General features: G+C 39.1%; 1 protein-coding gene across 17 annotated transcripts in view; it reads left to right on the forward strand.

The window, feature by feature from the left end:
* ank2b (ankyrin 2b, neuronal) overlaps positions 1–25446 on the forward strand; it is a 201454-nt gene that overhangs the window by 137157 nt on the left and 38851 nt on the right. For 5 of the 17 annotated variants that reach the window (XM_017430288.3, XM_017430293.3, XM_017430282.3 and 2 more), the window contains 24 exons: positions 1905–1913; positions 2518–2616; positions 3980–4078; positions 4577–4675; positions 5540–5737; positions 5984–6082; positions 6261–6359; positions 6524–6622; positions 6727–6924; positions 10978–11076; positions 11546–11644; positions 12601–12798; positions 12888–12986; positions 13184–13282; positions 13409–13507; positions 13591–13689; positions 15053–15125; positions 15455–15508; positions 18581–18722; positions 19428–19439; positions 20872–20956; positions 21290–21393; positions 21749–21787; positions 23197–23421. In XM_017430288.3, the coding sequence (XP_017285777.1) occupies positions 1905–1913; positions 2518–2616; positions 3980–4078; positions 4577–4675; positions 5540–5737; positions 5984–6082; positions 6261–6359; positions 6524–6622; positions 6727–6924; positions 10978–11076; positions 11546–11644; positions 12601–12798; positions 12888–12986; positions 13184–13282; positions 13409–13507; positions 13591–13689; positions 15053–15125; positions 15455–15508; positions 18581–18722; positions 19428–19439; positions 20872–20956; positions 21290–21393; positions 21749–21787; positions 23197–23421 (2525 nt within the window). The remainder of the gene's footprint in view (positions 1–1904; positions 1914–2517; positions 2617–3979; positions 4079–4576; positions 4676–5539; positions 5738–5983; positions 6083–6260; positions 6360–6523; positions 6623–6726; positions 6925–10977; positions 11077–11545; positions 11645–12600; positions 12799–12887; positions 12987–13183; positions 13283–13408; positions 13508–13590; positions 13690–15052; positions 15126–15454; positions 15509–18580; positions 18723–19427; positions 19440–20871; positions 20957–21289; positions 21394–21748; positions 21788–23196; positions 23422–25446) is intronic. The other 12 variants (XM_017430289.3, XM_025009122.2, XM_025009128.2 and 9 more) reach the window with 6 other exon arrangements.

Consider the following 25446-nt stretch of genomic DNA (forward strand, 5'->3'; position numbering starts at 1 on the left):
AGCCGAGGGGGAGAAGGTAGAGAGCAAATAAAAGAGGCCCAAGGATTGAGCCCTGGGGAACCCCATATGGAAGACACAAAATTGTCAATTTTTACACAGAAACTCTTATTAGTCAGGTAGGACCGAAACCAATTGAGGGCGACACCCTTGATGCCCACACAGTGCTCAAGACGAAAGATTAAGATATTGTGATCAACAGTGTCAAATGCAGCGGACAAATCTAAGAGCACTAAAACAACAAACTTTCCAGAGTCTGTTGACAAGAATATATCGTTAGAAACTCTAAGAAGTGCACTCTCTGTACTGTGGAGGGCTTTGAACCCAGATTGAAACGGCCCAGTGATACCATTGTCCTCTAAAAAAGGTAACAACTGGTTGTAAACAACCTTCTCTAATAATTTAGAAATGAATGGGAGATTAGAAATAGGCCTGAAATTGGAGCAAAGAGAGGGGTCAAGGCCTGTTTTTTTAAGTAGAGGACGTACAAATGCATGTTTAAAAACCCCAGGTACTATACCTGAAGAAAGACTACTATTGATAATCTGAAGCACATCCACACACTGATGGTGGTGAGCTACATTGTAGCCACAGCTGCCCTGGGGCAGACTGACAGAAGTGAGGCTGCCATCACACCGGCGCCACCAAACCCTCTAACCACCAGTAGGCAAGGCAGGTGAAGGGTCTTGCTCAAGGACACATGAGTAAAGGCTGAGATGGACTGAACAGGGGTTTGAACCAGCAACCCTTCGCTTACAGGACGAGCCCCTACCTCCTGAGCCACTGCCGCCCCAAAAGTAACATAATAAATACCATAACAAATAACAAAAATAACATAATAGAAAGAGATTAGCTTGTATGTAATCCTTTAAAAAGCCTTATTTATATAGGGGTTTTACAGTGGATTGCAACAATATTATTACCTCTTGGTATTCTTTCTACTTTGTTGCCTATCAACATGGAACCTAAATAGATTTTTAAATTGTTTATGAGTAATAATGAAAAAAAAAAAAAGAATTCAGATAGTTGTTGTTTTTCCTTTCGGCTTCTCCCTTCTACTGTGGTTGCCACAGTGGAAGAACTTGCAGGAAAGATTTGAAAGAATTGTTCCTTTCTGGATGCCCTTCCTGACGCAACCTGGGCTCAAACCTGCAGCTCTTTTAAACTTTTTTAAATTTGGGGTGAAGTTCTCCGATCAAAGTTCTGACTTTCGAGTTAAATGGAGCACAACAGTAGAATAAAGGTGTACAGGCTTCATGCACATGTCTTGTTTTGGGAGCTGTGTTCATCTTGTTTTTGTCAACAGTCAGGAGTAAAATCCTGACATAGAAATGTCTGCCAAATTGACACATTTCAGCAAGAACGAGATAAAGACTACGAAAAAAATTACAACTTTAAAACTTGTATATTAGTGTTTATAAACTTGTATATAAACTTTTTTTGAAAAAGTATTTTTATTTAAAAAAATTAATGCACTGTAGAATTTTTTTTTTTCTCAAAAGTAACTTTAAAGTCTTTGCATTTTGTTTTTATATTGGCAGCTTTGGTCATTCACACTGAAAAGATTACAGACTGAACTTTTCAAATGCATGTTTTTGATAAAAAGTCTTTAAGCTACTGGTGTATAACCTTGACTGTTTTATTGTTATGAACCATTCTAATTAATGATAGGAAGCATGGTATGCCTGCTATACATGTCCCTTTATGTACATATATATTTATATTTATACAATGCAATATAATGGCTGAAAGCCTTGCTCTGAATGGCATGATGCAGCCACCTAGCATTTATTTGCACCATTCTAAGCTTTTGATTGTGTAATGTTTTGAAACCATCACGTTAGTCACTGTATTCTTCACATATTTGTAAACAACTTTTTCACATTAAATCGGACCAACACTTACAGAATGGCAAGGTAAGGCAAGAATTTCACAACTCCTCCAACCTGCTCTGCAATCTTCTAACTTTCCTCATTTTTCTCATTGCTAATGATTGATGACGTACAGTTAACATAGTGCACTGGTGTTAATGGGAAACATGACTTTATGTACCGCCTATTGAGTTTCATTGGTAGTTGGTTTGGAATTGAAGGTAGATAATATCGTGCGTCCATTGTCATGTCGATCTGGATGACAATCTGTGTCTACTGTACGTCTGTTTGTTAATTTTAGTTTTTCTCTTTCTTTTAAAGCCAATGTTTTTTTTTTGTTTTTTTTATTGTTTTTGTTTGTCTGTAACCTTTAATGGGCATGGAAGTGGTGTTTCTTTCAAATTTAAATGTGAGTGCTACATTTAATTTGCACTATTTTTTTTTGAACCCTTATTTTCTTCTGACATTTTTAGTTAATTTTTTGGTTAGTTTTCTCACAGTTCACTGTTGATGCTTGATGTGACTGCTGCATGCTGGGAGGAGTAAAGTTGGTGAGGGTCAAAGAAACAGCACTTAGAGGCAAATCTGCTGTCTGACTTCTCTTCTTCTGTGTGTGTGTTTCGTTTTCTTTTTCACGTCTGTTTTCCAGAGTGGATTCACGCCGCTGCATATCGCCGCCCACTATGGGAACGTCAACGTGGCCACGCTCCTGCTTAACCGCGGGGCGGCTGTTGATTTCACAGCAAGGGTAAGGAACTAAACTAATGACAACTGATGAATATTTTTGGTCAGACTCAGAGTGGGGGTTCTGTCTGGCTTGGCAAACATCCTAACCAGTTTAGGACCCCTCAGATGGAGGAGTCAGTGTTGGTAGGGATAAGTTAGGGATAAACAATGAAAGAGATAAGTATGGAGTACTGGACTGAACTGGATGGATGTAATTCCGATGATCTGAGTCAGACGATGCGGACTGGACCTGCTCTGTATGGCCCTCTGGGGTATCTTTGCTGATGATCAGCTGATCTAAAAGGAGTTGAGTTAAATGAAAAAGGAATGAAGAGGATGATAGGGATGAAAATGAGGGGAAGGGATGAGATAAGTAAGAACTGATGAGGGGAGAGTAAGGTGGGTGTAAAGAGCATGAAACAAACTGAGCTGGAAGAGTGAGATAAATATAAGAAGCCTTGTCAGCTGATTGGAGGTGTGGTTGAGGCATAGCCCTGCTCCTGAGTTCTACTTAAAATGCTAACTACAACAACAATTTGGGACATGAGTTCTGAACCTATGATCCCATCAAACCTAATCGTGACCCCAATACACTCTCCATGACCTCTTAGAACGTGGCTGGATTGCAACAAGATGGAGAAACCTTTCAGTATGAAGGCAATCATGACACTACAACTTTCTTAGTACTCAACAAACATGTCTTTCCGTCTACTTTCCACATCCCCAAGCCTTTCGTTTTTTATTTAGAAGATAAAAATGGTTTGAATGCCTTGGAAACTGAAGTATGGAAAAGTATGAAACCATTTGTAAATGCAAATTTAAACATTTTTGTTCGGAAATCTGAAACTCTCAGTCTTCTATTATCGTCTTGTTTTGATTGCTGGAGCATGTCATTTGTCAGCGTGTGCTTAAAACACTGTTTTTACTAAGGATTTATAAGGAAAGGCTGTCAACTTTGTGTGTGAGGAAATATAAACCCCTCCTCAGCTCTCAAACAGCCGAACCATCAGTCATTATCGTTTTGATTTGTGGCCGAGTCTTTTCATGTGTAAATCTGGCCTTTTTAAGGTTTGCTATTTTTGTCTTTCTAAACAAAGGGACTAAAATTAGCATTATGAACCTTTGAGCTTGGGAACAAAATGAAACACTGTTCCGCTGAAATACATAAAGTGTGGAAATAATTCTCCTAAAACAGCTGTAGAAAAGCTGTAGGCTAGCTTATAGATATCAAAATATTTGACAGTGCATCAAGTATTTAGTCATGTGACACCGGGAAAAAAAATATTTTGTATTTAATCTTCTTTATTGTTAATCTTTCAGTCAATTATATCACATCCAAATGCAGTGAGCATATCAGCTAAATGTGGGTTTTGTCTTCCCTGCAGAACGGCATCACTCCTCTGCATGTGGCAGCTAAACGCGGCAACACCAACATGGTTCGCCTGTTGCTGGATCGAGGCTCTCAGATTGACGCTAAGACAAGGGTTTGTACCACAAAGACAGAACAACACTCTTGTTTCACAATCAACTCTGTCATTAGGCTCTGGGAATTATCCAGATTCTTCTCCTACCTGCACAGATCTAATTGATTCTGTTCGTTTTGTTCTGTTTGTTTTTAGAGAAGCACATATAGCATCATGTGCTCGCTGTTAGTGTCTTTTTCATGTTCAGTAATGAGAGCAGATGTGACAGGCTGTAGGTTGTAGTTCAGTGAGACATCAGTGGATTAAATTTAGTGTCACTCTGCATATCCTGACCCGCTTGCTGGTTGACTGTATGCCAGCTAGCTGGACAGTCGTGTTATTAGCTTTTATTGGATTCTGAAACATCTGGACTGAACCTCTGCTCACATGTGTATGTGGTGGTGTTATAACAGTTGCATCTTCAACTGAACTGAGTTTATTAACTTCAGCTACTACTTCTTTGTGTCATTCATGCAGTTCATACAAAAGTAATGCATCTCTGTGTGATGTGTCCTGTAGGATGGTCTGACCCCGCTTCACTGTGCAGCTCGGAGTGGACATGAGACAGCTGTGGAGCTGCTGCTGGAGAGAGGAGCCCCTTTACTGGCCAGAACCAAGGTGGGTCAAAGGTCAATGCATGCTCATAAAATTTGGTAAATTCAAACTTAGCTCATCAGTAAATATTCAACAAGAAACTCGACAAAACGTGGAAGTGATAAATAACACAGAAGAGTAGGCTAAGGTACTTGTGAACACTGCTGTTATAATGCTGCATTCAAATCTAATAAACATAAGCAGTTTGAATCATACTTGTAACGTATTCTTCATAGTATGTCTGTATGCGAGTTTGTGTGTTCATTTGTTTGTCTGTTAGCTAAATATCTTATGAAAGAAGACCAATTTCAATGAATTTTTTTGAAAATATCCATTGGTTGTACATATACAACTAATTAACATTTAAACTCAATCATATTCAAAATGGCCACCACAGCTACACAACCTTTGATAACACAAAAATGGTCATTACTCAGACATCTTACAGATATTGACCTAGAATTTGGTGTATTAGTAGCTGAGACCCATTCCCAACTTACACTCCAAATCTAACTGACCAAACAGGATCTTTTTTATAACTTTGGCTCTAAATATCAGTCAACTCTGTCTCATTAACCACTGGGCAGATTTTAATTAAATTCTCATAAAATAAGTACTCTCACTGTATGTACATCTACTAATGATTACCTTTTGAAATCAACGTGATTCCTTTTGATTCAACTCAAGGTAATTGACCAACACAAAAATGGCTCTAACTTAGTCAATTTTACAAATATCGAGCTAAGGTTTAGTGTGGTAGTAGCTGTGGAAAGCAGAACCATGTTTCCTTGATCCATAAAGGTGTTTTACATTCCAAGTTTGACATATTTCTGGGATTCTTTACTCCCAGTCATTGATTCTAAATGGACTCCCCATCTCTTCTTCCAGAACGGTCTGTCCCCGCTGCACATGGCAGCACAAGGTGACCACGTCGAATGCGTCAAACACCTTTTGCAGCACAAGGCTCCTGTTGATGATGTCACGTTGGACTACCTGACCGCGCTGCATGTGGCAGCTCACTGTGGTCACTACAGAGTCACCAAACTCCTTCTAGATAAGAGGGCCAATCCCAATGCCAGGGCACTGGTAGGTTAGAAAGATGTTGTTAAGAAAACCACCTATTGATGTTGAGCCACTTTAGTTTGTTAAGTTATTTATTAAGTACATTGCACAATAATACATTTTACTATGAGTTAGCCAAAGGGCTACTTTGACCACTTGACCATTCGTTCAAGTGATATGAAGTATATGAACCACTTGCAACTGATGGCTGTACATGAGATTGTTTGTAATCCCATGATATTGTAATTGTTTGACTTGTGTCCTTCCCAGAATGGCTTCACTCCACTGCACATTGCCTGTAAGAAGAACCGAGTGAAAGTGATGGAACTTCTGGTCAAATATGGAGCCTCTATTCAGGCCATTACAGAGGTGCTTTAAACTACTTATTACTTTATCAATGTAGTTTTCAAAATATTATGGTTTCTAAATAACCAAAAATAACCAAAATATTATTCCTATTTTGTTGAATGAAGAAAAGCTGGGGAAGAACAGTCTTTATTAACCTCATAACTAGAACCAAATGTCTTTGTTCTCTTCTTGTGTCCAGTCTGGTCTCACTCCCATCCATGTAGCAGCTTTCATGGGTCACCTGAACATCGTCCTGCTGCTGCTGCAAAATGGAGCCTCACCAGATGTCAGCAATATTGTGAGTGATGGGGGTGACAGCAGGAAGTGCAGACAAAGCATACAATAACAATTTTATCATAATAACCAGTACAGATCAGTGGTTTCTATAGTGTGAACGATGGTTTTAAAAATGCGTTGACTTGGCTCGGTGTTGACCTGTGTGACTGTGTGTGATCTGCCCAGCGTGGAGAAACAGCGTTACACATGGCAGCCAGAGCAGGGCAGGTGGAGGTGGTCAGATGTCTGCTGAGGAATGGAGCAATGGTGGATGCACGAGCACGGGTAAAATTTCTCTTATTAAAGCCTTCCAATAGCTCCTCAGTCAGCTCAAAATGAGGAATGAAGTACTGAGAACTGTCATAATGCTTCTTCTCCATCCGGTTTAGGAGGACCAGACCCCCCTTCACATTGCATCCCGTCTGGGAAAAACAGAGATTGTACAATTACTGCTGCAGCACATGGCCCATCCTGATGCTGCTACAACCAACGGCTATACCCCGCTCCATATCTCTGCCAGAGAAGGGCAGGTGGAAACAGCCTCAGTCCTGCTGGAGGCCGGCGCTTCACACTCACTGGCCACGAAGGTGGGTGGAGAAGCCTCATTATTTAAACAATGTTTAGAAGTTTATACTTTAAAGATGTGTGGTTGTTGTGATCTCTTACCTACCTCCCCACTCTCCACCTATTGATAACATTCTACCCAATGTTTAAACTATGGTGTGTAAGGGACGCTGTGCTGATATTCTCTGTTACCAAATATGCTTCACTTCACATTGTGAGTGCACGTCTTCACGTTGTGTCAATAGTCTAAAGTACACTGAATTCTCAGTGGCAGCAAAATCTCTCCTATACAGAGACCCTCACACATACTCCTGATCAGTTCATTAATATGTTAGTTTTCCCATCTCCCCTTGCTTTTACCATCTCTGATGGTAAAAGTAAGGGGAGACAGATGGTAATGAGTACATATACTGTACAGTATTACATATAATATTACACAAAGATCCATCCATTTTCTTATACCAGTTGTTCCTTCCTGGGTCGCAGAGCACTGGTGCCTATTTCCAGCAATCACTGCTCTAGAGGCACAGTTCACCCTGGACAGGTTGCAAGTCCATCACATACTACACAAAGATGAAGTATTAAACAGCATTTACACTTTTCAGATTGTTGCTTTTTCTTGGATATTTAACACCAATCATGTTTGGAATCAAAAGAAAGTTAAACTTTTTATCAAATGACACCCAGCCTCTGTCTAACTTTAACTGTTTCTGTATCTGCTCCTGCTTTCTCCCAGTGCCGGGGTCTGCCAGTCTCTGCTCCTCAGCATGCCTCGTTTGATTTCATAACAGCTGCAGTCTAACTCGCTCTAAACTCAATCCATAACCCTTAACCAAACAAGCTTTTCCTATTAACCCCACCTCCACTGTTGCACCATGATTGGTTTTATATGTGGCCTCTAATTCTGCCCTCTAGTGGTAAAATTTGAGATTGTGTCTCAGTGGGGTTTTAGGTTTCCATCAAATATTTTTCATTTCAGTTCAATTCAGTTCATTATAATGAATCGCCAATTCACAAGAAAGGTTATTGCAGGGCACTACACAAAAAAAAAGGCAGTCCAATACAGATACAAATTCAAATCCAATTACAATTGGTTTATTCCAATAAATAAAGAGTGCTTATAAAAAGTATTCAACCGTTTGGCTATTTTACCCCGGATTGCTATTATAAATCAGTCATGGTCAATATAAAATAGCCTTTCTGACAAAACAGTTTTCAGAAAAACCTATTTGATGACAAAGTAATCAAGTATTACCAAAATCAAATTTCTACAATGCAATGCCAATAAAATAAAATATGTGATATAAAATAAGTGACTGCAGGATTGTGCAAGTACAAGTCAGGGGAACAATACAAAAGGATTTTCCAACATTACAGTTCTTTTGCAGACAGTCTCAGATTGTCCTCCAGGATTTCCTTATATTTTATGACATTCATTTTACCCTCGACCCTTACAAGCCTTCCAGGGCCAGCTGCTGAGAAGCACATGACCATGGAGTCTTCCACACGCTATTTAGCAGACTCTTGTTGAGATTTAATCTGAGTTTTCTTCGACAGAGTCTTCCTCTCTGCCTCTCTCTCATAAAGCTCAGACTGGTGAAGAACCCGGGCAGCAGCTGTTGGAGCTCAGTCTCTCCCATCTGACCTGCTGAAGCTTTAACTCCTTCAGAGAGCTCCCAGGTGTCTTGGTGGTCTCTCTCACTGTTCTCCTTCTTCACCGTCACTCAGTTTGTGAGGACGATCTGCTCTTGGTAGATTTAGAAATGAGGGCAGATAAGTAAAAGTTAGATGGGGGTATAAATCTCATCTTGCACATTGAAGCATTGGTGGCTGAGCTTCACATAGCAGGTGGACCTGACGTTTACCTGTTAAAAATGTTATCATTTATTTGCCTATTTAAGAGAAACCAGCTGTCAGACAAAAGCGCATTTAATCAGATTCAAAATTGGTTTTCAGTATTTCCGAATGAGACTATGTATTTATTAAAAATGGTAAATTAAAAAGCAGTCATATACGTTATAATGATCCCACAGTGAAGTCTGAAATTATACTATTATATATAGTACCTACAGATCTGTCTGTTTGACCCACTTCTGATGAATGATTGATTGAGGCGTTAAATCCTCCGCCTGGGTCTGGATGGTGCTTGAAGCCTGAGAGCCGTCAAGTGATTCACCTGCAGGATTGTGGAGATGTTCATCTGAGAGTGCAGCAGAATGAGACAGGCTATAGTTGTGTAACTTATTAATGCATTATGTGATGCAGTGTCTGTCAGTGTTCAGATGGTAGCTCTGTCCTGCTCCTGACACTGCAAACTGTCTCTTCCTGCTCCTCCCCAGGGAGGAGGGCTGTAGCTGTAGCTACAAAAAACAACCCATGAAAGCTTTCACACTGCAACACAAGTGTGCTCTCCTTACATCCGAGCGCATTTATAATACATCACATCCTTTCCTCCACTGTTCCCACTCCCAGCAGATTTTCTTGTTTTTGTGTACCCATCCCATTTAATAGAATCCATAACCTGACAAACAAAGGACTGCTCCCTCCACGCGCAGGGCTTGGTCATAAACACACTGATCATGTGGTTGCTGTCAGCTCTGAACAACTTCTGTCTTTTCAAATAGCTGCATCAGTGCTCCCTCTGCAGGCTGTAAACGGAACTGGAAGTCAAATGTCTGTAGTTTAAGGTTTACCAAAAAATCCATCAGGACAACTGTAGAGGCTGAGTTGCAATAGGAACAAACTTTGCAGCTTTTCACTCACTCTGGATGACATTAATTTTGCCTCCAGTACTAATGTAGGAACCTTGGTGTGATTTTTATTAGGATATGCCTTTTAACCACCACATTAAAAACCTAACCAAAACTACCTTCTTCCGTTTGCAAGGTAATACTAATATTAGGAATATATTGTCCCAAAATGATGCAGAAAAAACTGATCTATTCGTTTATCACTTCTAGGCTGGCCTATTGTTATTGTCTGGATGATAAAAACTCTCTAAAAGGTCCTAAATGCTGCTGCCAGAGTTCTAATGAGAGTTAGAAGAACAAATCATATTTCTCAAGTTTTAGCTTCTCTCCATAGGCTCCCTGTCAAATTCAGAATATAATTTAAAATCTTGCTTCTAACATACAAAACTTGTAACAAACAAGCTACATTTTATAATAAAGATCCTATTGTTCCATTTTTTTCGCTTTCAGACTGCAGGTTAACTTGTGGTTCCTAGAGTTTCTAAAAGTAGAACAGGAGGCAGAGATTTCAGTTCTCAGGCTCCTCTCTTGTGGAACCAACTTCCAGTTTTTGTCCGTGAGGCTGACACCCTGTTTACTTTTAAGACTCTGCTTAAGACTTTCCTTTCTGATAAATCCTATAGTTACGGATGGCTTGGGTTTCCTGAGCTATTCTTTAGACGTCTGGAGGACAAACTGACCACATTTCCTCACTCTGTCTTTACTCTCTTTACTCTTCATGTTGTACTTATTGTTGATATTAACTTTGTGTCTTTCGTACCATAGAAACTCTACCTTGCCTAATACCTTAAATTTGCCTTTGTCTTCTCCTGTCCTCTCAAACTCCTAAAATCAAATACAGCTTCGCCTTTTTTATGTTGTAAAATGGACGGGATAGGGTTAAGAGACAGTTACAATATGATGAGAGAAGGACAACTGCTTATCAGTCAGGAAACCCAGATTTATTGCAACCTGTGATGAAAACATGGTGGAAATCATGTTGACATTTTGTTGGATGACCTGATTGACTGGTAGCTGAGTCTCATGGAGGTGTAGCTGAACATGACAACTCTTTACTGCTGTGAATATGTCACCAAGATAAGCAGGGTCATCTGGGAAGAAAAAAAATTATGGTCCTGTGTGACAATAAGTTTGTGTCTTAAGATTAAAAAACAGAAAAAACAAACATTTTTTGTCCTACAGTGTGGAATTTCCAAAGAAACGACACCAGACCTCCTAAAACGGTCAAAGAATTAGATGTGCATGATTTTTTGGTACAGATACTGCGGGGTGCTCATGTTAAAACCTATTTCTTATTCTTTCTCCTGTGGTTTCTTCTTTCTACAGAAAGGTTTTACTCCCCTGCATGTGGCTGCCAAGTATGGAAACCTGGATGTAGCCAAACTCCTGCTGCAGCGTTGTGCTCCTCCTGATTCTGCTGGAAAGGTGTGCATCCAACTTAAAGTTATACTACCTTCAACTCTTATGGCCAACATGGCAGCATCAACAACATGTTGTATATATTGTACGGCATAATCAGTCATTTTCCTGCACACAAGTGTGAAATTGATGGTTTTCTGTATTGAGGTTCTGTTGACCGCAGGAGCAGTGGTAAGCTCCTGAATTCATTCAAAGTAATGAATTCAGATGATCCTTCATTTGGATTAACAAGTTTAGACTCCAAACATAAACTTTAACACAACCTTTTTTTCTTTTTCTGTTTTAAACATCACCTTCGGTGGTTTATAATACCTGCTCCCCCTCACACACACCTCCCAGTAATGACTCAAAGTCATCATCTTTACCTGAAAACTTAACATTTCTCATTCTGTGTGTTTCTGTGTTGGAAGTCCACGTCTGGCTGCTTCACTAACTGCTGTCTAATCCTCATCCACTCACTCTTCCTCACTGACAGAACGGCCTCACCCCTCTCCATGTCGCAGCTCATTACGATAACCAGAAAGTGGCGCTCCTGCTGCTGGACAAAGGAGCGTCGCCACACACCATGGCTAAGGTGAGAGTTCATGATGCACAGCTCAGGATGAGACTGTCTTTTATGTTATGGCAGCTATTTTATCTGACTTCTGAATGCAATAAAGACAGGGAGGCTGAATTTGGTTTATAACTGAAGGTTTAGAAGATATCTACACCTATTTGAATACTCTGAAAAAACATTTTTAGATTTTATAAGTATTGATCATTTAAAGCCAGTATCTCACTGGGCAGTGACTGTTGGAGACCAGTTGGTCAACAGCCTTTGAGATCACTGGAGCTGTTTGAGAGCTTATGACAGAAACATACAGCCCTGAATGTCCAGGTGTTAAACACATCAATAATTATTTTAAAAACTGGGCCATTTAAAAAGTGCACTCCAGTTCATTAAGTCATAAACGCTGCGGCAGCTGCCAAGGTGGGTACAAAGCGGTCCAAACTGGATACAATGTTGATGGAAGTGGGCAGTGAAATAATGTGCATGATGTAAAATACAGTTTTGCAAGCCGTGCACACAGAAATCGCATTTAATTTTCCAAAAATCGACTGTGCAAAATGTGGCTGGACATTTCATTGCTCGCTTGGTCACAAACATTCAAAATTCAGTGAGACTGCATCTGAAAATTTACATTTTTTCTTACTTCTCTCACAATTATGAGCCCAGTGAGATATTGACTTAAACAAAAATGGCCTATTTAGGTAAAACCTTAGACCTTCACCCTAACAGTGACTCTCACCATATACTGAGCTTCACATCTACATGGTTATCTACAGTGGTTCTCCAACAGTTATACTCACTGTATATATCAGAAAATGTGTTTTAAAGGAGCTTTGCAGCACAAATGCCCCCACCAATACTCTGGGGATGGAGCCACTGGTGATTTAGCTCTACTTGAGAGATTTATTGACCTCTTTGCCAAACCTTTATCACCAGGTGAGTTACAGCGCTAACATCAGTGTCTGTCCCACTCATATTAGAATGGCTACACTCCTCTGCACATTGCGGCTAAAAAGAACCAGATGGACATAGCCACAGTGCTGCTGCAGTACAGCGCAGACACCAATATCCTGACCAAGCAGGGCGTCACTCCGCTCCATCTGGCCTCCCAGGAGGGCCACACAGACATGGCTGCCCTTCTGATCAGCAAAGGAGCACAGATCAATGTCCCCACCAAGGTAACCATGAGCCCAAACCTGCAAGTGAAAGGTTTTCCCATGTTTTTAATCACACTTCTTGACATTTACTGCTCTGCTGTCTTGTGCAGAGCGGGCTGACTGCCCTCCACCTGGCAGCCCAGGAGGATAAAGTAGGTGTTGCTGAGATTCTTGCCAAGAACGGAGCCAACATGGACCAACAGACCAAGGTAGCATGCACATATAAATTTACATTTTCTTCATTTATATTTCTGCTTTTATTTTAGAAGATTTGTTTGCCCCAAATCATAGCTCCCTCTACTGATTTTTCAGCAGATCTGTATTAATTTATAATATTCCTCTGTATGCGGTTGCATTATTTTGTTCTTGATCTGGGAATTAAAACTGATTTGCTGTCATTTTCCAGCTGGGCTACACTCCACTAATTGTAGCATGTCACTATGGCAATGCCAAGATGGTCAACTTCCTGCTTCAGAATGGATCCAGTGTCAATGCCAAGACCAAGGTACTGACGTATATCAAGCTATATACAGTTGTACATCTCACTGATTGTGGCCAGTTAATTAATAAAGTTAAAATATTGAACAAATACATTTATATACTAATTTTAACATGACATTTCTCCTCCCAGAATGGATACACTTCCCTTCACCAGGCAGCCCAGCAAGGAAACACACACATCATTAATGTCCTGTTGCAATACGGTGCCAAACCCAACGCTATCACCGTGGTACATAAAAACACGTTCAGACAAATGAACGTCCACACATGTAAGGACATACATCTAATGTCTCTTTGCTTGTCCTTGGACAGAATGGTAACACGGCACTGGGTATTGCTCGGCGGCTGGGCTACATCTCCGTGGTGGACACTCTTCGAGTCGTCACTGAGGAGATTATTACCACGACAACAGTACGTCACAAGCACAGACGTGCTGCATTCACTCAGCTCTGGGGCGGTTTTCAAATGTGTTTATTGCAACTTGAACACCTCACACTGTTTACTCAGAAATGACTGTGCAGTGAAAGCTCTAAAGCCCACAGTGTGATGCAGGGTACATCCCCTGGAGTCTGGACAGGTCACCAGTCTATCATGGGGCCATAGAGCAACAAACACACACACTGTGCACACACACACTCACACCTTTGGACAATTTAGAATCACCAGGTAAATTTCCATGCATGTTTTTTTCAGGCTGTGTGAGAATTAACATGAAATAAATTCACGTTTGCACAGGGAGAACATGCAAACTCCACACAGAAATATCCCAGTAGAGTTTTAAAACCAGGACCTTTTTATTTCAAGGCAACGATGGTAACCAACTCACCACCATGTAGCCCTAGCAAAACATCTTAGTGGCAAAATTAGGACCAAGTTTTTATATTTACAAATTAAATCAACTTTTTCCTAAAGTAGATTTTTATAAACCATTTTAATGTTGATTCATTTACAAAGCCAATTTCTAAAAAAATAGTTTGCTGTGTAAAACAAATAATACAGAATGCCATTTAAAAAATAAAAGAAAAAAAGAAAAATAGCATTTCTGAATTTGATGGCAGCAGCTCATGGTCATTTAAAAAAAGCTGGGTTAGGAGCAACAAAACGCTGTAAAAGTAAGTGGTATGGAAAAAGAAAAAGAAAAACAGCTGGAGGAGCATTTTATAACCATTCAAATTAATTCCTGGGCAAAAAACAAATTGAGAGGCTGAGTCTCTCTAAAGTGCAGATGGAGAAGTTCACTATTCTGCAAAAAAAACCTGCTGTAAAAACAGGTCTGATTCTGTTCTGGACATCACTGCATGGACTCAGGAACACTTCCACAGATCATTGTCTGTAAACACAGCTCACCCTGACATCCACTAATGCTGCTTAAAGCTCTATCAGGCAGAGAAGAAGCCAGATGTGAACACCATCCAGCAAAGTGGAAAACTGTTGTGTGGACAGACAAATGAAAATTTGAAATTCTTTTTAAAAACAAATATCAGTTCATTTATTTTTGTTTACATTTTATTCAAAATCCCAACTTTGCCAGTTCACAACAAAAGCTTCAATAAATTAGGACACTACAGAGAAGCAAACATGCTTTCAAATTTAGTTAAATTTAATCCAGTTCATTCCAATTCAATCAAATCAATCCAATGTAATCCAACTACAACTCACTCCAACAGATCCAGAATCAAATCCACTCTTGTACTGTAATATTTTTCCATTTTGTAATACACTCAAGAGCCAAGTGGGCGTTCTGTGTGACTAATATATAGTATCTTGTTGTCAGACGGTGACGGAGAAACACAAGCTGAATGTACCAGAAACCATGACTGAAGTACTGGATGTCTCTGATGAAGAGGGTGAGTCATCTTACATTTTATAGCTCAATATGAGATGGAAACCCTTCATGGTAAAAACAAAGAACAGATTATGTAAATCATCTTTCGGTCCCACAACAATTAGAACTCATTGTTTGTCTCTGTTAACATTGTGCACTTGCAAGCTGCTGAAGAAACTTTCAAAACATTTAGCAAGTGAGACCTCACTTGAACAGAAATAGTTTTAGATAAACCTGAACACAACAAATGGGCACTAATCAAACTCAGTGACTGCTAGCAAATGTTTGCAAACACATTTGATAAAATTCAGAGTTTATTAGGCAGCAAGTGACTGAACTGTCCACCTGCAGCGTGGAAAATCATTGATGAAGATGTAATGTCAGACAACACCACAGATGAAGAAGGTATTCAGCATGGTGCTTGTTGTTTTGGTTTGAAGGAGTTCCATGCATGGAGCCTGTGGTTGTGGTGTTTTATATAGAAACTACAGCACCAACTGTTTAGCTGTATTTCCTTTTGATGGTGTTCCTGTTGGAGGACTAAAGGATGGTTATAGCATTAACATGCACGGCAAAACTCAATACAATGTGATGTAATAAAACTTAGATCACAGTTTAGCTGCCTCATTGTGCAGGCCAGTTTACTCTGTCTTCTCTACTAATTTAAGACTAACTCGTTTCCTGTGACTGGTCTTCTGTTAAAAAAGAATAAAAAAGAAAACGACATCTTTAGAAAATATATAAGAAGCTAACCAGTCTAACGTTTTTCTCCATTCTTCAGACTTAGGTAGGCTGTTTGCTTACAGCTCTAATTCAGCTCAGAATGATGGGGGGGTGACAAATTCAGTGGTTCGAGATTTTGTTGAACTGTTAAAAATTGAAAGAATTTATTTTTATGTTTGAAGAAGAACAAATAGACTAACTTGATTAAACAGTTTCTTTAAACTGAATGGTGTTTTAATCCAGAAAAATGTTAATTCATTGATGTTAGAAATTTACCTATTCTTTAAAAAGAAATGCAATGTCTGTTTTATTAATTGAACTCAATTGAAGTCAATTTTGATAAAAACCTTTGGGAATAAAACAGACCTCCAGAAATACAGCTTGAATATTCCCAACCTGGGTGTGAGTTGGTTCTGCCAGCCACATCAGGTGAGTGTTAGCATTAGCAGGCATTAGTAGTTGTACAAGTTGAGTTATTTCTGCAACGGACGTCAAATTTGATTTTTTTTTTCCTAATTCCCATTTTAAATACTGCAGGAAACTATTCTAAGGGGTTTATGAAAGATAATGATGAGATAATCTCCCTGAAATACTGGATTTATAAAATTTAAATCTATTTCTAACTTAAAGATGCCAACTCACTGAATGTTGTGTACTTTCTTACACTCTTCCCTTTCCAGGTAGCCTGTATACTATTGGCACAGGAACATCTCTGTCTAACTACAGTAACTACAGTTTCTTCCTTTCTGCTGGCCTAGAACAATGCTTTCAGTCTGACCTGGGCCAATAGTCCTTTATACAGTGGGTTGCAAATGTATTCAGCCTGGTTGACATTCTTTTTGTCCATACGTTGTGTCACCACCGTTTGTATTAATTTCAACAGCAGGTTTCTTCAGCTATGCCTGATTAGTGTTAATTTGTCCTCCTGGTTGTTTCTCTGATTAATGCTCTCCTTATAAACTTCCTGAGTTTTGGTGGATGACCCTCTCTTAGCAGGTTTGCTGTGGTGGCATCATATTTCCATTTCCTAATAATAGATTTAATGGAGCTCTATGAGATGCTCAAGATTCTGGCATATATTTTTCTGTATCCCAACCCTGATCTGTATGTCTCCACAACTTTGTCTCTGGCCTGAGTGGAGAGTAGCTTGGTCTTCATGATGTCTCTTATTTGGTTCTAGCCTGAACTACTTGGAGGTGATGAAGTGCTGTTGATCCTGGGGGCTGTCAGCTGATTCTTACCATATATTATTTGAGTCTTAGTCAACAGGCAGAGCTTATTAAACTAATGATGCGGCTTCTGAAGCTAATGGTTGAAGCTTTAAAGTAAATAAGTTGTATGCATATACATGCACCACTTTTCAGTTTTATAGTTTTTATAAAACAGCTTTTTTTTTCTCTATTTAACCTGATTATTCTGGAATCTTTTGTGTAGATGCATTACTTAAAATCAAACTGCAAATTAATTTTAAATCACTTTAGCGTGCAGTCCTATTTAATTTGTAAGACAAATTGAACAAATTGAAAGAATACCTAGTGGATGAATAATTTTGCAACCCACTGTATTGCGATCATAGCCTGCAGCTTCACATTTAGGTCTTTTCATTCATTTTAGGTTATGCATGTCGTGGGAAACTATTACTTGTATTTATGATGTGATGCTAATAAAATGTAATAAGCAGTGACTGTACAGGTCGCACACACACACACACACACACACACACACACACACACAACACACAAATATATATATATATATATATATATATATATATATATATATATAATAAATGGACACACTGCCAAAAAAGAATAGCAGTGCTTGTGATTATTTTAATATATTATTTTAATTCGTATTGTTTTGTAGTTATTTCTGTTGGGGATAACACTCGCTTGTTGTTTAAAATATTTTTAACTGTTTGCAACAAACACTATTATATAAAGACTAACACATGTTATCATATCTGCGTGTTAGAGCCAGGAGTTTGAACATCAAACTGACCAGCTTGAAGAGTTGTTAATTGTCACAAATACTTATTTTGTTGTCATTTACAGTGCAATTGTAAGGCTAATAAAAGAAATACAATTAATCCTATAACTAATGCTTCTTTCTTTGCTTAACTTTTTCTTTCCTGACCCATTATGCCATAGAACAGCTGTAGAGCTTTGCCTTGAAGTTGCAAAAAAACCTTAAAAGATTGCTACCATAAGTTGCTGTTTGTTGTGTAAAGCGGGGGCAAAAAGCCAATAGATGGTTAAATATCATAAACTTTGCACTGGATACAAGATGAACAAGTGAGTGCAGTGAATGTTATTACTGGTGTAGCGTAAATTACTCCTTTTCCTCTGAAAATTCTGCTGAGATTAAAATACTACCAGCTCTCAGGAGACAGTAAATATTTCATGCTAACAGCACTGAATGTTAAGAAATTTTTCTCTAAATATTGCATAAAACTTATTTTAAATATGGGCAAACTGCAGAGAGAAGCTCTTTGGTTGGCAGCACAGTTAGAGGTGGACATTTTTGTTGGTTATGGGTTTTTGAATTAGACAAATCCTCTAAATCCTAATCTGCACCAGCAAAAGAAGAACAATCTCTTGGTGCATTTCGTTCTTAAGGTGCAAACTAAGTACCAATTGAGTCACAGACAGATAATCTCTTGTCTAACTAGATTCAACTGTGGTCACTTGATTAAAAAGTCGATTTCGTCTCACTTTCAAGGTTTTACCTCCACCTTTTGTTTTCTCTTTGAAGGCGACGACACCATGACCGGTGATGGAGGGGAGTATCTGAGGGCCGAGGACCTCAGAGAGCTGGGAGATGATTCGCTTCCAGGACAGTATCTGGATGGGATGAACTACCTCCGCTTCAGTCTGGAGGGCGGACGTGCTGACAGGTACAGAGCCCTCAGCCACAAGTTCACTTCAATCAGGCTGGTCAGCTAGACCAATGTGACCCTGAGTGCCAAGGAACACTAATCTGTGGGTACAAACAAAGGAGGCTTTTTGGTTATTAAACCAACTCAGAGTAAATGTATCTGTGCTGAAACAAAAGTTCCTCTGCTCCATGAAAACAACTTCATTGTGCACCACAAATACAAGACACAGATTGACTGTATTTATAGGAATTTACATAATCCCCTTTTTGTTTTTTAAAAAATTCCTTTTAATCTATTAATGTGTCTCCACCTATCTACTGACGCCTTCTGTCTAGTTATTAACATATGCAGGGACTCGTTCTAACTTTGTTGTGAATCTGTATGTAAATACATTACTGTGGAAAGGTCTTCATCCACCCATTGCATTTCAAATAATTTGACCTCTCAGAGCCAGACTGTTGTCATATTTTTGAGTGGATTAGGTTTCTTTATTTCATGTTGTACCTAATCCAGTGTTAATAGCTAATAAAAAAAAAGTATGTATCTTTGGAAGCAAACTATAACTAAATGAGGGGTGGCTCAAGACTTCTGGACAGTACTGTATTGTCAAAGCTGTCATCTTGAGCATGAATGAATTAACTGTGTGTATTTTGTGGGTTTTTGTGTTTTGCAACCTGTCCTCTTCACACTTCATGGTTGGTCTCGCTTGTCACCCATCCATAGTCGAATGCAAAGGTATGTGCTGACTCCAGCCTGCGTTGGCTTCTTAATATTCAGCACTATGTCAAAAAATGGTTTAATTTTCTCTGTGAGGCCAACTATTGAAAGGTTTTGGTCTGCAACTGTAAAATATGAAATGGTGCCACTTAACTTCTCAATAAGAAACTATTATCACAAACTTGGCTGCTGGCTCTTTGTCTTTTCCAAATATTTGTCTCTTAAGCAGTAATTACAGTGGGTTAAAGAAGTATTCACCTCTGTTGGCATTCTCTCTGCTTTGTTGCTTTATAATATGAAATTTGGGAGATTTGGGGAGTTATTTCCTTTAATCTGACCTAATTGACGACCACTTTGAGGATGTAAAATATATTTTATCATGAAACACACAATAAGCCAAAGCACAGAAACCGCAGCTCATGTGTCACCACTTTTTACAGCAGTTCCAGCATCAAGTCTCTTCAGCTTCATCTCTATGATCTTGGTCCATCTAACCTGGACTTTTTGTCCATTTTTCATGACCAAACTGCTGCGGCTCCTTCAGGTTGGATGGTGCTGTTTGAGTCCAACAATCATTAAATCAAACCAGAGATTCTCAGTTGGACTGAGGTCTGGGTTTGGATCGGACCATTCCAGGACCTTTAACTGCTTCTCCTTAAACCAGTGAAGTGTTTCTTCAGCAGAGAGTTTAGGGTCGTTGTCCTGCTGGAAGGTGAAGCTCTGTCCCAGAAGAGCTTCCCAGCTCCATCAGGGTTATCTTTCACCTCTTAGTTGTTGCTTTTTTGATTAATGTCCTTCTTGCCTGGTTTAAAAACCAACCCTGGTCTGTCTCTAACCTGTGTGGTGAATTCCTTGGTCTTCATGTTGCTGTTGATTCTGGGGATTATTAGAACAGATATACTGAGATTGTGTGACTCTTATTTAGCTAACTATGTTTCTGAAGGTAATGACTGAGGCTTCAAAGCAAATAAGGTGAATGCGTATGCATGTGCCACTTTCCAGTTATTTGAAATAATCAAAACAAGTTTTTTTTTCTGATTTAAGTACAGTAATATAATAATAATTTGTGTAGATCTATTACATATAACTGAATTAATATCCACTCAAATTTCAGGCCGTAAGGCAACAAAATAGAAAGATTACCAAAATGATTATTTGATCAACATTTCAAAATGACCAACTTTCAGCCATAGGCTCAGTGTGTGAGTGCTTTTAATTTCATTTGTTTTAGCTGAATGACTTTCATTAAAATGAAGAGCTCCAGGGTCAGAAATAAACACTTGTCTACATTAATTAATCTTGTCAGTCGGTGGACATTAATTCCTATTTGTGTTAAAGATAATTAGCTTCAAGGTGTAAGCTAATTAAACCTGCCTTTATTGGTTTCCTGGCTTTCTCTGGTTTTATTACCATCACTGGTTTTACAGTTTGTTTTCCCTCTGTGCTCCAGTTCAGATAGGTCCTTCACACCCACCCACCACGGCTACTCCCCCCGGCACGAAGGTATGATGGATGAGATGCTCTCCACTCACCAGGTACGGAGCTCCCTCAGGGTTAACAATCATTTCATGAAATTACATTCCAAATGAATTTTATTTGGATCATTGCCCTTTGAATATGATGCCGGTCTTGTTTTTAAGAAACATTTTTACTGTTCAAAAGTTAAAATAATCTATAAAAAATCAGATTTATAAAATATATATATATATATATATATATATATATATATATATATATATAACCTTCGGAAAAGTATTTACTTGTTCAAACGATACAGTTGAACACATTTTCCACATAAAGTTGCTCACTCATATTGTTAGTTCACTAGTTTACAGCTTCTAAAAGAGTTTTGTTTTGCTCGATTCCAGGTTTCATCACTTGCCAGGGAGAACGACAGGGATTCCTACAGGCTCAGCTGGGGCACAGAGAACCTGGATAATGTGGCTTTGTCGTCCAGTCCGATCCATTCTGGGTAGGTTCAGCCACACTGTTACCAGTGACTGAGAATAAACACACATCTATAGTGGGGAGAGAGACAGAAATATATGTATTTGTACTTCATCTGTTCAGAGAAAGAGTTTTGTAAATCATAGAGGTCCTGTTTATACCTCCTGAGACTGATGTGTACAAACAGTTGCATATACTGAAGTAACATGAATCACCTTTTTTTGTTTTTCGAATCCAAATTATGCTGCTTTTTTTCTATCCCCAAAAGACTCTCTCTGTCTCACACTTGCTCTGATTTTCCTCTCAAGGTTTAAGATTTCCTTGAAATGTTGCCGCTCACCTTTTGACTCCTTTTTGTCTGATGTGGTTGTTGTTTCTAGCCGTTCCTCTCCGTGCCATGATCATGGAGACCACAGCAGGTGACCCACTGCACCTTGGTTCACTCATTTCCTACCTCATCTTCATCAGTGTCCTCCTCCGCTCACAGTGTGCTCTCCTCCTGGAGAGGTGTACGTTTGTGTCACTGTCCTTAACAGACATCGCCTCAAGTACCTTTGTCCAGTTTGGGGCTCACAGGGGAAATCTGCAGTTTAATCCCCGGTTCTCATGTCTCCATGGGGACAGGTCATGTCAGGCAGTAAATTAGAGAAAATAAATTTTAGAAAGCAGAAACAAATGTGGACAAAATGAGGCGACGAAAGTGAAGGACATATTTGTTGATTTCATTCACTGCCTTTGTGTTTTTCCACTAACATTGTTTTCATGTTATCTCCCAGGAGTCTTTTCTGTGGTGTATTTGGGGGACTTTGTGTGTTTGCAGAAGAAGACAGCAGTCTTCACTTTATTCTGTTTAATATTCTCAGTGTGTTGTGGTTCCGTTCACATTTTTCGTGGAACATGTTGTTTATATGAGTCTGGGATGAGTTGGAAAAAAAAACTACATAGTTGTGGTATCAGATTGTCAACTCATCAATCAGTCTCTCACACATCTGAATTTGGGATCCATGAGCACAGCTGCCACTTTGCATGAAGAATATGTCTGAGTTTGGGGTTGTTTTTTTTGAGTGTTGAGAAAACAGACACCTAGTCTTGGTGCAACATGTCAGAGTTCTTTTATATATTATGTATCCTAAAATATAGAATCAGCAGTGACAAATATTGTTGCTCCAGCTGGCTGACTGCCACCTGCCTACTTTTATTATCTAATAATAAGTTTGTTACTAAAAATCAGAGCCAGAACTCTGCTAACATTTATGTCCAATACACCTAAAATACACTAATCAGCTATAATATTGTGACATGGGAAACAAAAACTTATTGGATAAACTTTTGATCATCTTCTTACAGTTGCACCTTACAGTCTCTGGTACATACTGTAGTAACTATCCAGTCCCTGAAGATGATGTGCTAGATATGACAACATATAAGGGGCACTCAGAGGAAAATCAATGGAGGAGGAAGACTTAATTTTGTTTGTTTTCCAATTTTGAATTTAAGTTGCCACAGCAACGTAGATTCATATACTTAGTGGATCAAATCCCAAGGCATCATGGCATCAGTTTATTATTATGAAACCTTTCTTGGAAAAGCTTTCCTTCATTACAAGACAAGAATAAAACACCAGTGAGGGTGTACAACATATTTATCCTCTTGAATTTTTAAACCTTTCCTGATTTCAGTCCTTTCACCTTTCATCAGTTTAAATGGGACAGTTTGTTAATGAAACCAGTTTAGCTCTGCATTAGCTCCGGTGTCTGTGCTCTCATCACTTGACAGTCTCAGTCATACGACTTGCTCATTTGTGCGAATGTCTCCTCTCCCACCGCAGCTTCCTGGTCAGCTTCATGGTGGACGCCAGGGGTGGAGCCATGCGGGGTTGCCGGCACAACGGCCTCCGCATCATCATTCCGCCAAAGAAGTGCAGCGCGCCGACACGGATCACATGTCGACTGGTTAAAAGACATCGCCTGGCCACCATGCCCCCCATGGTGGAGGGCGAGGGTCTGGCCAGCAGGCTCATTGAAGTGGGGCCTTCTGGAGCCCAGTTTCTTGGGTAAGGCTGCAGGGGGTTTAACCTTCAAAATGGGAAGACAAGCGATAATGAGTACATATACTGATACTACACAAAGATTTTCAGATTGCTGCTTTTTCTTGGATAACCATGTTTGGGATCAAAGGAAAGCTGAACTTTTTTATCAAATGACACCTGTAGTTCAAGAAACAAATAGGAGCTGCTTAGGAAGAAGAGTTGTTTTCTCTTCTTCATCTTGCTGGTTGAGACTTATTTGAGGCTTACAACTTGCTGCCCTTTTTTTTTCAGCCTCTGTCTAACTTTAACTGTTTCTGTATCTGCTCCTGCTTTCTCCCAGTGCCGGGGTCTGCCAGTCTCTGCTCCTCAGCATGCCTCGTTTGATTTCATAACAGCTGCAGTCTAACTCGCTCTAAACTCAATCCATAACCCTTAACCAAACAAGCTTTTCCTATTAACCCCACCTCCACTGTTGCACCATGATTGGTTTTATATGTGGCCTCTAATTCTGCCCTCTAGTGGTAAAATTTGAGATTGTGTCACAATGGGGTTTCAGGTTTTCCATGTATGTTTTTCACGTCAGTTCAATTTAGTTTATTACATTGTGTTGCTGAAAGTTATCACAGGGCACTATACAAAAGAAGAAAAGGTCCAGTTTAGTACAATACAGAAACAAATTTCAATCTAATTATAGTCACTTTATTCCAATAAATATGTTACACTTGCATACAGTAGATTATGAAATGTCAGTTATCTGTTTAAGGAAACCAGCAGATTGTGTTGAATCTGCAGTTCATTGCAATCCCCCCAACCTGAGCAGCACATGGGCGACAGTGGAAAGAAACAACTCCCTTTAAACAGGAAGAAACCTCTAGCAGGATCAGATCCATGATGGGAGGTTATCTGCCTCTACCCGCTGGTGTTTGAGAGGACAGGAAAGAGACACAGACAAACACAGAATGGCTGGTCCAGGTGTGGTTTCTATGGGAAGATAGATTATTAGCAGCAACAATTGCATGTATATGGAGAGTAAAGAGAGTAAAGACAACAGGGTGAGGGAATGTGGTCAAATTGTCCTCCAGCAATGTAAACCTATAACAGTGCAACTCAGGGATAGCTCAGGAGACCCCAAACAACCCTAACTATAGGATTTATCAAAAAGGAAAGTCTTAAGGTGAGTCTTAAAAGTAAACAGGGTGTCAGCCTCACGGACAGAAACCGGAAGTTGGTTCCACAAGAGAGGAGCTGAGAACTGAAAGATCTTCCTCCTGTTCTACTTTTAGAAACTCTAGGAACCACAAGTAAACCTGCAGTCTGAGAGCAAAGTGCTCTGTTAGGAAAATATGGAATATTAAGATCTTTAATATGAGATGAGCCTGGTTGTTGAGAGGATTGTATGTTAGAAGTAAGATTTTAAATTCTATTCTGAAACTGAAAGGAAGCTAATAAAGAGAAACTGAAACTGGACTATTAGAATTGCTCCTTCTAAATTTTATTAGAACTCTTGGCAACAGCATTTCTGATCAACTGGAGACTTTTTAAAAAGTTTTATGGACACCAAGATAATAAAGAATTACAATAGTCCAGCATAGAAGTGATACATATTTATTTATATTTCAGTTTATTTCTAACAGTTTGCTACTACATACTGACATATTAAAGGTTCTTTATAACCCAAACCTACTAAAATATGTTCTATTTATTGTTTCATAATAGCTAAAATTATATCTTTGCAAGTAAAAATTATGACTTCTCATTTGATTTTACGTTTTGTTTTTTTTTGTTTTTTTTACAAAACCACAGGAAAATAGCAAAAAAAATATATATTAAAAAATGAAAGATTAATGACAAATAGTAATATGGTTATTTCAGTATTTATACATTGGCACTAATAACGATCTATCACTGTTTTATGTCACAGCAGCACTGGGAAGCAACAGTAATCGGGTTTAAGTCTCTGCTCTGTTAATCTTAAAGAACAAAGAATCAGAACAAAAAATAAGTGTTATGAAATAGTTGGCTTGTTGAGATGGTATTTAATATTTTTCC

Source organism: Kryptolebias marmoratus, linkage group LG7 (assembly GCF_001649575.2).
Source record: "Kryptolebias marmoratus isolate JLee-2015 linkage group LG7, ASM164957v2, whole genome shotgun sequence".
Classification (NCBI taxonomy): Eukaryota; Metazoa; Chordata; class Actinopteri; order Cyprinodontiformes; family Rivulidae; genus Kryptolebias; species Kryptolebias marmoratus.